Genomic DNA, 15351 nt, shown 5'->3' with positions numbered 1-15351 from the left:
TTTTTACATGTCAGTCGATGTTTACTGGCCTTGGCTAACACCATGCTGGGACCTCATCAGTGCCAGCCACTCCTCCACCGTTTGACCACCAGAAGTAGCAGCACAGAATCTCACAGTTCCATTCACACTGTGTCCAAATTCACAAGTTTTGGGTTTGCCACATTTAGAGCAGTTGTATCCTTCGTACGGCTTGTGCTCCCTGACTTTATTCCCAGACTCTTCCTCCATTCGGTGGTCCTGGATACCTTGGGTCCACTAGCAGGAGGGGGCAGAGGAGTGCAGGTCGAGGGCAGGTCTTGGGAGACTGGAGAAATAGGGAAGGAGGTGGTAGGCAGACTAGGTGGCGGTAGAGGTGGCAGTGACTGACTAGTGGCTGCTCTACCACGCTGTGTAGCCTGCCCCATTCTGTCCTCTGGAAGCTGGTTGATGGGGCTGGCAGCAGTGATGTGCTCCTGACTGCAGCGTGGAAGGGGCCTGACTCCTCCTTCTCTGCAGTCATGCTGTCCCGGGTCTGGTGCAGTGTCACTCTCTCCATGGGGGACATCGGTTTGTTGTACCTGTGTGAAAAACGTGAAATATGTTAATTGTTATCATTAACACTATGTCAACCAGTGAACTACACATAAAATATATAAAACGTACCACTGTCAAGGTCAACTTGTTGACTTGGAACAGTTGCAGTCTTGTGTGGGTAATCAGGTTTGGGCTGCCCAGCACCATGATCCTGATTCTCTTGTAATCCCCCAGGATAGCAGCCCACCTGTTGACCCGGTTCCCAAGCACCATCTTGCCTGCAGGGTGTTTGTGGCACAGCTCAACAAAAATGGCCTCTACTGTCCTGTTGGTGTTGGGCCACTGAGCAGGTCCAGAGCCTTGCCCAAGCAGGGAGCTGAAGGCAGATAAAGGAAACATCACGTTAATGAGAAATACACTCATGGCTTTGTGTGTGTGAAGTGAGTTTAGAACAATGTGCAGTACGTACCTCTCGGGGGAGGAGACTGCTGCCTTGTCTCTCTGGAAGGTTTCCCCAGAGAGCCATGATGTCATCTATGTGCCCATTGGAGATCCATGGCCCCTCCAGCAGCCTCAGCAGACTCCTGGCCAGGAGGACGTGCTGGTATCCACTAACCCCATCAGGTCCTATGTACTCCTGGATAATAGAGTCGTGGGGAAGGGTTGGATTAATAGTCAGATTAACTATTATGAATGGAAAGAAACTTAAGCAATGTGAGCTGCTTAGGATGTGGATAGGCTCTTACGTCATCCTCCGTGTCCTGACTGGCAGCGGGTGCAGTGTCCACCTCCTCCGTAGTGTCATCAGGGGGTGTGATGACATGTACCTGGGTTGGGTTGAGTGGGCTGACATGGGGTGGGCTCAGTGGGAGGTGGAGTGGGCTGACATGGGGTGGGCTCAGTGGGAGGTGGAGTGGGCTGACATGGGGTGGGCTCAGTGGGAGGTGGAGTGGGCTGACATGGGGTGGGCTCAGTGGGCGGTGGAGTGGGCTGACATGGGGTGGGCTCAGTGGGCGGTGGAGTGGCCTTCCTGAGTGGTGGGAGACACTCATCGAGGGCGTGCAAGGAGATGGTGGGGTCAGCCTCCTCATCAAGCTCTCCCAGGTCGTCCTCTCCCTCTCTCAAATAGATCAGGTGTCCCATCTGGGACATCTGGGTCCTTACCGAGGCTGGACTCCAGCTTCTGGTCACCATCGGTCTGGGAGAAGAGATACTCGACCCCAATGAGTTCCCCATCCTCTGTATGCTCTCTTTATGCGGCGGCTCACCTCCTGCATATTGGTGTGGTATGCAGATGATGTGGAGCGCCTGCGGGAGGCCAAGCGAGGGGAGCTGAAGGAGAGCCACATCACGGGGCTCAGCGATGCCCAGGTGATGAAAAGGCTCAGCCCCAAAGAGATGGCTTGGCACTGTCGTCGTCGTCGCACGCGCGGGGCGGAGGAGACCGAGCGTCTCATCGGGGAGTTCCTGGAGACTTTCATGGATGCCACAGACACCCTGGGCAACCGGCTCCTGGACTGTGACAGGATGCAGGCCACCTGGCAGACCCAGAGACGACACCTGGTCTGTATTCAGGACCCCCCTGGTGTCAGCATCTACACCAACAAGGGCAAAGACGTGACCATGGGAGGGGTCATCCTGCCTGTGTTGCGCTGCTCACGTGGGTCCACCTCCCTGGAGTCTTTCCACCTCCACCTCTTCATTCCTGGTATGTTAAATGTAAAACCGGGTTGCGTTGTTGTTGTGTCAACAACTGTGCATGTGAGGAGATCTTGTTTGTTGTTGTCGTTCATAGGAACAAGTGCTCGTGTCGAGCTCTTTCAGGCCTACCTCCTTGAAGGGTTGGTTGGGTGGAATGAGGACTGTGCCGAAGCTGCAGGGGGGGGGGGGGGGGGGGGGGGGACAGAAGCAGCCCCTACACTGCTATATGATGGTGTAGCCCAGAACGCCATCAATGAGCTGAGCCAGAAGCTCATGGGCTGCAGTCTTGTGAAGGATCACACAAAGTCTGCAAAGTACACTGGTATATATTTATAAATTATACAAAACACTAAAACATGTGCGGTTCTGTTTATGTACAAATCTCTTTTTTTGTTGTCTCTTTTACTCTGTGGTCACTCCCTGAGCAAAACGACAGATGAGGTGCCACACATCCAGCCGGACGATGAGCTCATCCCACTGGCTGAACATGGCTGCCGTCTTCCCCTTTCCCATCAGGGCGCCGCAGTCCCGGTTGACGTAGAGCAGCTTGGGAGGTGCCACTCCAGCTCTGCTGTAGCGCTGCTGGAGGCCAGCTGCCATGTCGTGCAGGCCCTCTCCTTCGCTGTCAGTGAGGACCGTAATGAGCACCTGGCCGTACTCATTGCCCACGTTTGTGGCCCACGCTGCTGTCCCTTGTGCTGCCCCAGATAGGTGACCAAGAAACTGAGGGCCGTCAAACAAACACAGAAAGACAAACAGTCATCTCAGTGAGTGGACACAAATTTTCACTAGATGTCGACCGATTAATCGGAATGGCCGATTTCAAGTTTTCATAACAATCGGAAATCTGTATTTTTGGACATCGATTTGGCCTTTTTTTCTTTACACCTTTATTTAACTAGGCAAGTCAGTTAAGAACACATTCTTATTTTCAATGAAGGCCTAAGAACGGTGGGTTAACTGCCTTGTTCAAGGGCAGAACGACAGATTTTTACCTTGTCAGCTTGGGGATTCGTTTTTGCAATCTTCCGGTTACTAGTTCAACGCACTAACCACCTGCCTTACATTGCACTCCACGAGGAGTCTGCATGGCAGGCTGACTACCTGTTACGCGAGGGCAGCAAGAAGCCAAGGTAAGTTGCTAGCTAGCACTAAACTTATCTTATAAAAAACAATCAATCTTAACATAATCACTAGTTAACTACACATGGTTGATGATATTACTAGTTTATCTAGCGTGTCCTGCGTTGCATATAATCAATGCGGTGCCTGTTAATTTCTCATCGAATCACAGCCTACTTCGCCAAACGTATTAGGGATGTCACCCGTTAGATAAAATACGGAACGGTTCCGTATTTCACTGAAAGAATAAACATTTTGTTTTCGAAATGATAGTTGGCGGAGTCGACCATATCAATGACCAAAGGCTTGTATTTCTGTGTGTTAATATGTTATAATTAAGTCTATGATTTGAAATAGCAGTCTGAGCGATGGTAGGCAGCAGCAGGCTCGTAAGCATTCATTCAAACAGCACTTTCGTGCGTTTGCCAGCAGCTCTTCGCAATGCTTCAAGCATTGAGCTGTTTATGACTTCAAGCCTATCAACTCCAGAGATTAGGCTGGCGTAACCGATGTGAAATGGCTAGCTAGTTAGCGGTGGTGCGCGCTAATGGCGTTTCAAATCGGTGACGTCACTCGCTCTGAGACTTTGAGTAGTTGTTCCCCTTGCTATGCAAGGGCCGCGGCTTTTGTGGAGCGATGGGTAATGATGCTTCGATGGTGGCTGTTGTTGATGTGTTCCTGGGGCGAGGAGAGGGACGGAAGCTATACTGTTACACTGGCAATACTAAAGTGCCTATAAGAACATCCAATAGTCAAAGGTATATGAAATACAAATGGTATAGAGAGAAATAGTCCTATAATAACTACAACCTAAAACTTCTTACGTGGGAATATTGAAGACTCATGTTAAAAGGAACCACCAGCTTTCATATGTTCTCATGTTCTGAGCAAGGAACTTAAACGTTAGCTTTTTTACATGGCACATATTGCACTTTTACTTTCTTCTCCAACACTTTGTTTTTGCATTATTTAAACCAAATTGAACATGTTGTTTCATTATTTATTTGAGGCTAAATTGATTTTATTGATGTATTACATTTAGGCAAAAGAAAAGTGTTCATTCAGTATTGTTGTAATTGTCATTATTACAAATAAAAACCGACCGATTAATCGGAATCTGCTTTTTTTTGGTCCTCCAATAATCGGTATCGGTGTTGAAAAATCATAATCGGTCGACCTATAATTTTCACGACTACAAGTCATTATAAAATAAGTAATTATAAGTTATTATACATTGAATTGTCTCTAACTAGTATTATTTCTGGTCAAAAGAACATAAAAAATCACCTTCTTGGTTGAATCCATCTTCAGGATGAGCCCAAAGATGGAGGTGACTCTGGCCTTGAAGTCCTCCAGCTGGAACAGAATGTCGTAGCCGTGGACAGTCAGCAGCCACTGGGCTGAGGGCACATCCAAAATGGGAGGAGGAGGTGTTACCCTCAGTGGTGCAGCACCTGGGACTACAAAGTGGTCACAGATGGACAGGTAGTTCAGGGTCCATCCAGGTCAGGCTGTGCTGCTCCCTCAGCTGGTTGTACAGCCTGGTCACACTGTTGCCCAGTGTCCTCTCTCTCATCAGCCTGACCACCTTCAGGTCACAGGACAACCTAACAGAGACAATTGGGGGGAAAAAAAGAGGAGAAGAGGATGAGGGGGATCTACAAACACTTTGATAAGGGAAGGAGGGGCTTGGGGAAACGGTGACTTTGAAACACTTTGCTTGGACAGTTCCTGTTAAGAGGTCAAACATTCAGATCAAAGAGGTAATTAACAATTCAATGGTGCTTTGAAACATCAAAACCTCAGTGTTGACAAGAACCTCCTAACCGCCTCTTCTCACTATGATATATATATATTTTTTCTCCTCAGTGAACAAGTGCTTTGATTTTCAGAGGTGTGAATTACTAACCTGTAAGTCAAGATAGCTGGGAACTTCAAGCGATGACTTGCATCCAGCTGGTTCAAGACCTCCAGCGACCATCCTGCTAGCTTCCTCTGACAGATGCAGCATTCCAGGTACTCTGTCCCCATATAATACCAGCCGTCCATGTCAAGCACCCTCCGAACCGTCTGAGTTTGTGGCGCTTGCACTGTGGCAGGGTGCACACAAACTTAGAGGCCCACAGGCGGTAGGGCATCCAGAGGCAGAACGGCCGGAGGAAGTAGGCGATGGGAGAAGCTGGAGGCTGATGTTAAGAGGCAGAGGGGAGTACCACAGCTCAAGCTGGCTTTTCAGGACACATTTGAGCTGCTTGTTCCCTGTGAAGATGGCCTGACTGACCCACTCTTGCTGCTCCTTTGAGAGGGTCTGCTTCCATCCCTCAGGGAGAAGCACCTGCTGCAGAGAAGAGAATCAATACATTGATTTTCCATCACCACACAACCAAAAGCTAAACCAAAAGCTAAATGAAATAGCCAAGTCATAGGTGAGATGAGACATTTACCTGAGCACCAGCAGCATGCTGCACTGGTCCAGCTGTTGGCTGGGAGGTTGACCGGGTCTGAGGGGCAGTAGGAGCTAGCACAGCAGGGGGGGGGGGGGGGGGGGGGGGGGAGTGGGAGCAGTAGGAACTGTTACAGGAGCACAGCATAGTCTCACAACATTTCAGTGAAATAAATGAAATAATTAAATTAGAATAGAGCTTCAGCTTCAAAACCTGTTGACAGCCAATGCACTTTGAGTTTTGATCAGTGTTGGAAGAGGTTAGGAATCTTGGTTAAACAATCTACATTTAAAAAGCTACAAACGACAGATATACAGTAGGAAGACCATTTACAAGCAAGAAACAGGCCAAACAAAGTGATGCAGACAAACACAGGTGATGCAGACTGAAACACAGGTGATGCAGACTGAAACACAGGTGATGCAGACTGAAACACAGGTGATGCAGACTGAAACACAGGTGATGCAGACTGAAACACAGGTGATGCAGACTGAAACACAGGTGATGCAGACTGAAACACAGGTGATGCAGACTGAAACACAGGTGATGCAGACTGAAACACAGGTGATGCAGACTGAAACACAGGTTGGAATGTTTGCAAGACAAGACACAGTATACATAAGATTTCACAAAAAGGCTTTTTCAACGGCAAGCAAAATGGATGAAAATAAGACATTTTACAATGCTTTCTAAGCACAGCTAGAAGACATTTTACAATGCTTTCTAAGCCCAGCTAGAAGACATTTTACAATGCTTTCTAAGCCCAGCTAGAAGACATTTTACAATGCTTTCTAAGCACAGCTAGAAGACATTTTACAATGCTTTCTAAGCCCAGCTAGAAGACATTTTACAATGCTTTCTAAGCACAGCTAGAAGACATTTTAACTATTTTACCACTTACCTTAACACTTTAAAGTGTATCCTGTTAATGCTAACAACAGATAATGATTTAGGGGAAAGGTCATTTCATATGTATATTCTTCTCAACAGAAGAAGACAAAAAAGTGCCATAACATAAAGCACCTTGGTTAGCAGTCTCATTGACAGTTATTGTCAGGAAGCACCCTGATAAGACTCATATACTTCAAACACACAGTCAACACACAGCGCGCTCTGAGGTAGTATCTAAAAGCTTTAACAGTTGCCTTTTACCGAGCAGCCAGGCAGGCTGGGGATTATGTAGAGTAGCAAGGCCGTGCTGGTGCTGTGATTGGTGTCGTTCCCCCCAGTGGCGGTTCTAGACAATTTCACCTGGGGGGGCCAAGCTGGGGCCAGTTACATTAGACGTTATTGTTGTCATATCGTTTTCTTCACTGCATTGCAGGCGATAGCAGGCAAAAGACCATGTTCATAATCATCATCGTTGCCACTGTCTAATAACGGATGAAAAAAAGAACGATAGCAAAAATTAGTTATGTAAAAATTCTTTCATACTCCACATTTAGGGGGGGCCACAAGGGGGTCCAAAATTGTTGTCACAGGGGCACTGCCCCCCCCCAGAACCGCTAGTGGTTCCCCCCTCAACAATCTTTGCTAGGTTAGTAAAAACTAAACTGATCCTAACTCTGTGTCTAGGAAAAGCATACTCAGAGTTTAGAGGACTCAGGCTTAGTGTGTGCTTTGAACCCTTTCACATTTGTAAAGCAGCAGAAACTTTTACCAACAAGGAGAGGGGAAAATAAACAAAGACATTTGTGCTGAACACTCACAAGTAGCCATCTTGGATTTGTCTTTAAAGCTGGTCCCCTTTCACGTCGCTGGTGCAGTACTGCTTTTGTCCTCCAGGTGGCGCTCAATCCACAGAAAATAAGACTTCGGCTAACAGAGAGCTGATAAATTCTGTTCCACCGAACCTACGAAACACCTTTGCCCGAAAGTCAACATATGTGGACAACAGATACAAATGTTATGAATTTCTCACGTTTGGCATCAACACATTTCAGCAATTTTAAACAAATGATATGCCATGTTCATATACTGCAACAGAAGTGACATGCCGTCTGCATTTACACCTAAATAGTGTATGTTCCAAGTGCCTAACGTTATGTATCAACATGAGAATAGTGGTAAAAATGGAGATCCGCACACACTGTCGAAAATGAGGAATTAATCCAAAACGGAGGGTTACATTTAAGCCTCCGTTTTGGATTGACTCTTTTTCGACACTGCGCGTTTCTCCACCTTTTCCAACAAATTACGTTACAACAAACAACCATGTTTTCCCAGACTAGTAAATTAGAAGACAAAGTTGAAAGCAGACAAAAATGACAAACTCCAAAATAAAGGTTGCACTTTACATTACAGCAGCACGGAATAAAATGGTGGAAATGACATATGGTAGGTAACAAGTTATAGTGAGCAACTCACACACACCGAAGCGCAGCGGAATGTGTGTAGGTAGTCTGAAGGGAGATGCATGGCCATAGCATAGAGAATTGTGGGTTTTTTTTCAACAGCAGTAGCTATAGACAAGAGTGGACACGTTACTTATTTAAGGCAAAAAAAAATTACAAAACCATCAGTAGAGTTGAAAATGTGATGCCTGAATAACGTACCTATAAGCATACCTTTTGCGCAGTATATAACTTTCTGGGTCTGGTTTTAGAAGCTGCTAGCTCGTATTTGTCGACTGGTCACAACGCGCTTTCTTCCAATGGCTCTTGATTGGTTCAACGCCAATAAATCAACGCTCGATGCGTCCTATCACCGCACATTTTCTACATACACCTGACGATTGAAAGAAATAGAGCCTGCACGCATGCCAATATCCATGTTCTAACACTGTAGATAGTAGGCGTACACACACACAATACATTAGGTGGTTGTTACTCCAAATATGTTATGAGAACCAATATATGTGATTTGAAGAAAGTTTTGAGTAGCTAGTCACAGTAATTGGTCTAGAGTCATGTTTCTCATATCAGTGCCCTGTACTTTTCAGTGGCAACGTTCAAAAACAATGGAAAAGTCCTATTTGGAATCGTTGGGATGTCCCTACCCTAAACCCTAACCTTAACCTCAGACATCAACATTGAAGAATCATACTTAAAATATTGATGTCAACCAATTTTCAACATAGATTACAAATATTGTAGAATATGTTGAATTTGTCAAATATATTCCAGCACCTATTTTGTATAAAAGTGGGCTCCCGAGTTGCGCAGTGGTCTAAAACACTGCATCTCGGTGCAAGAGGCATCACTGCAATACCTGGTTCGAATCCAGGCTGCATCACATCCAGCCGTGATTGGGAGTCCCACAGGGCAGTGTACGATGGCCCAGCGTCGCCTGGGATAGGCTGTCATTGTAAATAAGAATTTGTTCTTAACTGACTTGCCGAGTTAAATTAATGTTACACTAAGGGCTTGTAAGTAAGCACTTAACTGTAAGGTCTACACCTGTTGCATTCAGAGCGCGTGACAAATAAACTTTGATTTGATACCTTCTTAGTATACCATCTAGTTACAGTGCAGGGTATATACAATACTCCAGACACACTTCTTCTGGTTCATGCAGATTCACAACTTTACAAAAAATATTTTCTTATCCCTTCAAACGACTCGCTGAATGTTTGACCCTGGATCCATGTGTAAAGGGACATACAGTATTTCTGTGGCGTATGACATTATTCAGAATATGGCACGCCCCCACTCTTGATCATATAAAGCACCAATTGGAGAAGGAGTTTGGAGGCTAGATTTCAGATATCACCTGGCATTCAGCAGTTGACACGAAAGCAAGGATGGGTTACTACAGTTAAGGATTTAATCACCTCCACTTTGGCAGGAGTATATATATCCATATATAGATCTGTTGCAGATGCTAAAAAGGTTGCCTAGCAACAAACATCTTAAGAAGATTTGTAGGAAGATATTAGAAAAGTTTGTAAAAATATAAATAAAGATATTGTTTAGGAATTATTTACTTTTTTTTTTTCTCAAGAAGCTTCATTTTTTTTTCTCTCTAAGAAGTGTTTTGTAAATTTGGGCCCTGCTGTAGATGCTAAAAAGGTTGCCTAGCAACAAAGATCTTAAGAAGTGTTTTGTGAATCTAGGCCCTGCTGATGATGGCGTCAGGCCACTCTGAATCATATGTACTGGTCATGCACAACACTAGCTCCTCTCTGGTCCTCGATCTTTAAGACTTTTCCATATACCCTCAGTGGCCAGTTTATTAGGTACACCACCCCGTTCACAGAAATGGTTAGCTTCTTATGGCTGAGATCCCGTTAACGGATAAAATGCTAATCAATTACTTAAAAATCATACAATGTGATTTTCTGGATTTTTGTTTTAGATTCCGTCTCTCACAATTGAAGTGTACCTATGATATAAATTACAGACCTCTACATGCTTTGTAAGTAGGAAAACCTGCAAAATTGTAGACCTCAAGTCTGGTTCATCCTTGGGAGCAATTTCCAAACGCCTGAAGGTACCACGTTCATCTGTACAAACAATAGTACGCAAGTATAAACACCATGGGACCACGCAGCCGTCATACCGCTCAGGAAGGAGACGCTTCTCCTAGAGATGAATGTACTTTGGTGCGAAAAGTGCAAATCAATCCCAGAACAACAGCAAAGGACCTTGTGAAGATGCTGGAGGAAACAGGTACAAAAGTATCTATATCCACAGTAAAACGAGTCCTATATCAACATAACCTGAAAGGCCGCTCAGCAAGGAAGAAGCCACTGCTCCAAAATCGCCATAAAAAAGCCAGACTATGGTTAGCAACTGCACATGGGGACAAAGATCGTACTTTTAGGAGAAATGTCCTCTGGTCTGATGAAACAAAAATAGAACTGCTTGGCCATAATGACCATCGTTGTGTTTGGAGGAAAAAGGGGGAGGCTTTCAAGCCGAAGAACACCATCCCAACCGTGAAGCACGGGGGTGGCAGCATCATGTTGTGGGGTGCTTTGCTGCATGGGGGACTGGTGCACTTCACAAAATAGATGGCATCATGAGGGAGGAAAATTATGTGGCTATATTGAAGCAACATCTCAAGACATCAGTCAGGAAGTTAAAGCTTGGTTGCAAATGGGTCTTCCAAATGGACAATGACCCCAAGCATACTTCCAAAGTTGTGGCAAAATGGCTTAAGGACAACAAAGTCAAGGTATTGGAGTGGCCATCACAAAGCCCTGGCCTCAATCCTATAAAAAAATTGTGGGCAGAACAGAGAAAGCGTGTGCAAGCAAGTAGGCTTACAAACCTGACTCAGTTACACCAGCTCTGTCAGGAGGAATGGGCCAAAATTCACCCAACTTATTGTGGGAAGCTTGTGGAAGGCTACCCGAAACATTTGACCCAAGTTAAACCATTTAAAGGCAATGCTACCAAATACTAATTGATCACAAACTGATCACAAACTGTAAGTTGTCAACATATTGTGATGTGGAATCTGCATATGGGAAAATACATTGATTTTGAAAAAAAGGTCATAAACTGTTGCTTTGACAGTGAAATTTCAACCACAGGTTTATGTTATCATGGGAACCAAATTTCGACATAGACAAAGCTTGTATAAAATATGTTGAATTTCTACACTGTAGAACAATGTCAGATCTTCCAACGTTATATCCACTATCAGAAAAAAACAAATGGTCCTGGCAAGACCTTCTACTGGAGAATTGATCTGTCTCCCATCCAGGGTTTGAACCAGTGTTACCTATTACAGCAGGGATGTTTACTCTGTTTTACAGTAAGGAACATAGTACTGAAAACTATATTACAGCATATCTGCTGTAAACCAGTGTTACATATTACAGCAGGGATGTTTACAGCAGGGATGCTTTACTCTGTTTTACAGTAAGGAACATAGTACTGAAAACTATATTACAGCATATCTGCTGTACAGCAAAAATATACTACTAAGCTCGCAACTGTGGTGCCAGTATAATGCTGTAAATTCACAGGGAATAGTTTTACAGTGCAGTAGGAGTGTGGCCAGTGGGAACTGGCTTTTGCCCAGACTATATCGTTTGGTGGAAGGATTAAATAAAACTAATTTACTTATTAAAATAAAATATGAAAACATATTAAAAAAAAGAATTCACAATTATGTTCGCAACCGTTTTATAAAAGCAATAAGGCCCTCGAACCCGGGTATAATAGTGTGATAATTCCTTCCTTAAGGGCTGTCCCCGGCCCGAGGCGAACAGCCATTGGTCGGGAGTTATGACACGATAATCCCCAGGTTCTTATTAAGAACACACACTAAAAGAAAAAAATAATGTTTTGAGCAAAATAGTGTTTTTTTTTTTTTAAGATACAATTGCAAACGTTAAGGAGTAGGGCATTCAAGGAGTTGGTTTGATGGGAAGTCGTGATGTCATTGCCTGAGGACCAATAGAGAACAAAAGAGGAAAGCCTCCCCCCCTCCCACTTGTGATGTCATGACTTACCTGGACCATCTATTGAGATGTGCCCTTTGTTAAGTAAATCAGATGTTAAATGATATGAAAAGGAGACTGGAGGGCCACTTCATGTTTACTACAGTGTTTTTCCAACTCCAATTCATTAACCTTATAGTTAAGCAATAAGGCACGAGGAGGTGTGATATATGGCCAATATATCACGACTAAGGACTGTTCTTATGCACAAACCCCTGAGGTGCCTTATTGCTATTATAAACTGGTTACCAATGTAATTAGAGCAGTAAAAATAAATGTTTTGTCATACCCCTGGTCTATGGTCTGATATACCACAGTGGTCAGCCAATCAGCATTCAGGGCTTGAGCCACCCAGTTAATAATTGAAAACATTCCTTAGCCCAGGACACTTTAACAGGTGACTCTGCAGGAAAATGAAGGAAAAATAAGTACTGTTTCTCTAATATCTGATCATTTATTGACAGGACATACAAACAGGCGTACGTTTCTCTGTAATCGAGTGTCCCACTTGCCTTGTCTGGTTGAGTGCACACTGTCACATCAGTCCGAAGATGTTACAGACGTTAGGAGTCGCCTGTGTTACAATATTTTGCTTTTTAGTTCAGTTCATACAAGAAATAATCATCCTAGATCACCATATATTTATTATAAATGTTTCCCCCACTTATCCATTATTACTGGTCTGTAGCTTGTAGTGAGACTCTATCCACCTGGGAGCATTGTGTTTATCAGTGATGCGTGGGTTAACTCATAACTCGCAGCCCCTGTGGTTATATACGCAGGGTGGGTGGGTTTAGGGTCATTAAATATTATGGTTGAAGGGTGGGTGGGCGACGGGCAGGTTGAATGAAGAGAAACAATACGTTTTTAAAAATCCATAAATATATTACATGTGAAATTTATATAGGCTACATTGAGGTTTTTTCCTTCATTCTTTTAGGCTATCTGGTATTGTTATTTATTTGGGATCCCCATTAGTTCCTGCCAAGGCAGCAGATACTCTTCCTGGGGTCCAAACAAACAAAAGCGTCCACATTACATATAAAACAACAGATAAAACAGTGAACTATGTTTGTACTGAATGAGCTAAAGATAAAACAGTCCATCATATAACATCCCCACACCACCACATGTTCAATACGACCATACAACACCACCACATATCAACAACACAACATGTTCAATACCACCATACAACAAAATCACAATGTGTGCATATGCATGTTGTCTGTGCCTGTGTGTGTGTCTCTTCACAGTTTCTGTTATTCCATAACGTGTATTTTTATCTGTTTTTTTTAAATCTGATTCTACTGCTGCATCAGTTACCTGATGTGGAATAGAGTTCCATGTAGTCATGGGTCTATGTAGTACTGTGCACCTTCCATCGTCTGTTCTGGACTTGGGGACTGTGCAGAGACCTCTGGTGGCATGTTTTGTGGGGTATGCACGGGTGTCTGAGTTGTGTGCTAGTATTTTAGCGCATAAACCTAAACTTTAGGGCTTAACTGTACACATGCCAAATAGCGTACACAGCCAATCGCCAAATAATGTATCGAAGCTAAACTGAAATCTTATCAGAAACACGTTGGGTCGTTTTCACAGCTTTCTTTTTCCTTACAACTGGTTAAACTGGTGTCATTTAAAAAAATGTATTTTACCTTTATTTAACTAGGCAAGTCTGGACATTTTGCATAGAAAATCTTTCCCGTTTTTTTATTGTTGCGTTATTGTAATTTCTCCGCAGTCCCTAAAAGTCTTTGCTCCACGAAAGATGACGGAGAACTTTATTATTGAAGCATTCATTCCATCGATCTAGTACATTATTTGTTGGGCAAGGATTTATATTAGTCTTCTAGGGCAACATATAATTACAAAAGAGAAGCTACATGTGTCTAATTATAGACAAGAAATTATAAGCAGAAACATATCAAAATCAGGCAACAACAAAACAATCCTGCACCCCTGTCAAAACATCTTTCTATTGTCTTTGACTGTAGCCTATAGCGCATGTTCTATATCAGGTTAGGGTTGGGTGCGGGCTTCAGATTACTTTATCACGTATAAATCGGTGGTTGCGGATGGGTTATTAGCAATTGTGGGCGGATGCTGGTGAAGTAACAGCTGAATCGCGCACCATTAGTGTTTATGCACTCACCACCCGCTGATACGAACAGAAGCAGACGACAATGCATAATTGAAACTGAGCGTACATTTTTTGGGAGGAGGCCACGCGCTTCCTGAAATATTGAGTATTTCCAACCAATTGTGTCGAAAATAGGTTCATTACTCAAGGCTTTGAACAACAGTGTACACTAGTGCCACCTTCAGGTCAAAATAATTTAGAAAAGCCAAATTATTGAAACAATGACGTCGCACGCGCTAGTGAAGCCAAAGACAGTACAGTATGAAGATAGGCAGAAACTGCTTCTCTAATAGAAATCCCCGATCACGCTTGTAGGCGGTGTCATGGCGACGTTGGCTAGCGAAAGTCATGCGTAGAATCACGTCATCGGGTCTCGTGCCGAACTGCGCATGTGCGCACTGTAAAACGCATTCCGATATATATATATAAGTACTTTTTGACGAAAATGAAAACGTGTCAGTTTGTCACTTTCACGAGGTCTGAGTAATAACATGTTCAACTACTTGTGCCCACAACTAAGTTGTGCCTTTAGATTTCGAGATAATTAACAACTAAGGCAGAATCTTTCACTTCTCCCATTGATTTATCTAACCCGGCCTGCTTCGCAAGCGTTCCCGGAAGTCTAGCAATGTCGCGCCTCTTTTGTCTTCTACCAAACCACGATAAGAAATGTAAGCGTCCGCACAGCGCTTCGAAATAAACTTAGCGATTTCAACGCATGTTCCGGTATCATCACTACTGAATGTCCAGCTCTCTCTCTGTTGGTTGAAAATGTATAAACTAGATGCGTTTCGTGTATTTTTAGATGAGCGTTTAACCGCGGCTGCTCTGGAGATTTTCGGGGCAGTTGAGAAAACGGTAGTGGAGTACCAGCAGGAGAATGATCGGCTACGCAGACTGCTGCGGATCACACCGGAGATACAACTATGTAGAATAGGTTCGTATGTAGATCTACTGATTTAATACACTTTTTAGGTAGCCAGCAGATCTGACCCGCTTGCTTTCAGCTGCACTAGGGTTAGACCGCATTCCTG

The 15351-nt window shown here is 44.0% G+C and overlaps 2 protein-coding genes across 3 annotated transcripts in view; both read right to left on the bottom strand.

Annotated features, from left to right (window-relative positions):
* LOC120043328 (zinc finger protein 2-like) overlaps positions 1–15351 on the bottom strand; it is a 401596-nt gene that overhangs the window by 60067 nt on the left and 326178 nt on the right. The window lies entirely within an intron of this gene.
* LOC120043344 lies at positions 82–1400 on the bottom strand. The gene is made up of 4 exons (XM_038987971.1): positions 1260–1400; positions 983–1150; positions 643–889; positions 82–557 (listed from the first exon to the last, which is right to left on the bottom strand). The coding sequence occupies exons 2-4, from the start codon at positions 1045–1047 to the stop codon at positions 123–125; spliced, it is 747 nt and encodes a 248-aa protein (XP_038843899.1). The 5' UTR covers positions 1048–1150; positions 1260–1400; the 3' UTR covers positions 82–122.

The sequence above is a fragment of the Salvelinus namaycush genome, unplaced genomic scaffold (assembly GCF_016432855.1).
Source record: "Salvelinus namaycush isolate Seneca unplaced genomic scaffold, SaNama_1.0 Scaffold9, whole genome shotgun sequence".
NCBI lineage: Eukaryota > Metazoa > Chordata > Actinopteri > Salmoniformes > Salmonidae > Salvelinus > Salvelinus namaycush.
Note: the sequence above shows the minus strand (reverse complement) of the source record. Positions and strands in the feature narration are given on the sequence as shown.

Coding starts and splice junctions, on each gene's coding strand:
- LOC120043344 (XM_038987971.1), bottom strand. CDS start 1,047: ATGACATCATGGCTCTCTGGGGAAACCTTCCAGAGAGACAAGGCAGCA. Junction 890..982: donor GCAGTCTCCTCCCCCGAGAG/GTACGTACTGCA, acceptor ATCTGCCTTCAG/CTCCCTGCTTGGGCAAGGCT. Junction 558..642: donor ACAAGTTGACCTTGACAGTG/GTACGTTTTATA, acceptor TTTTTCACACAG/GTACAACAAACCGATGTCCC.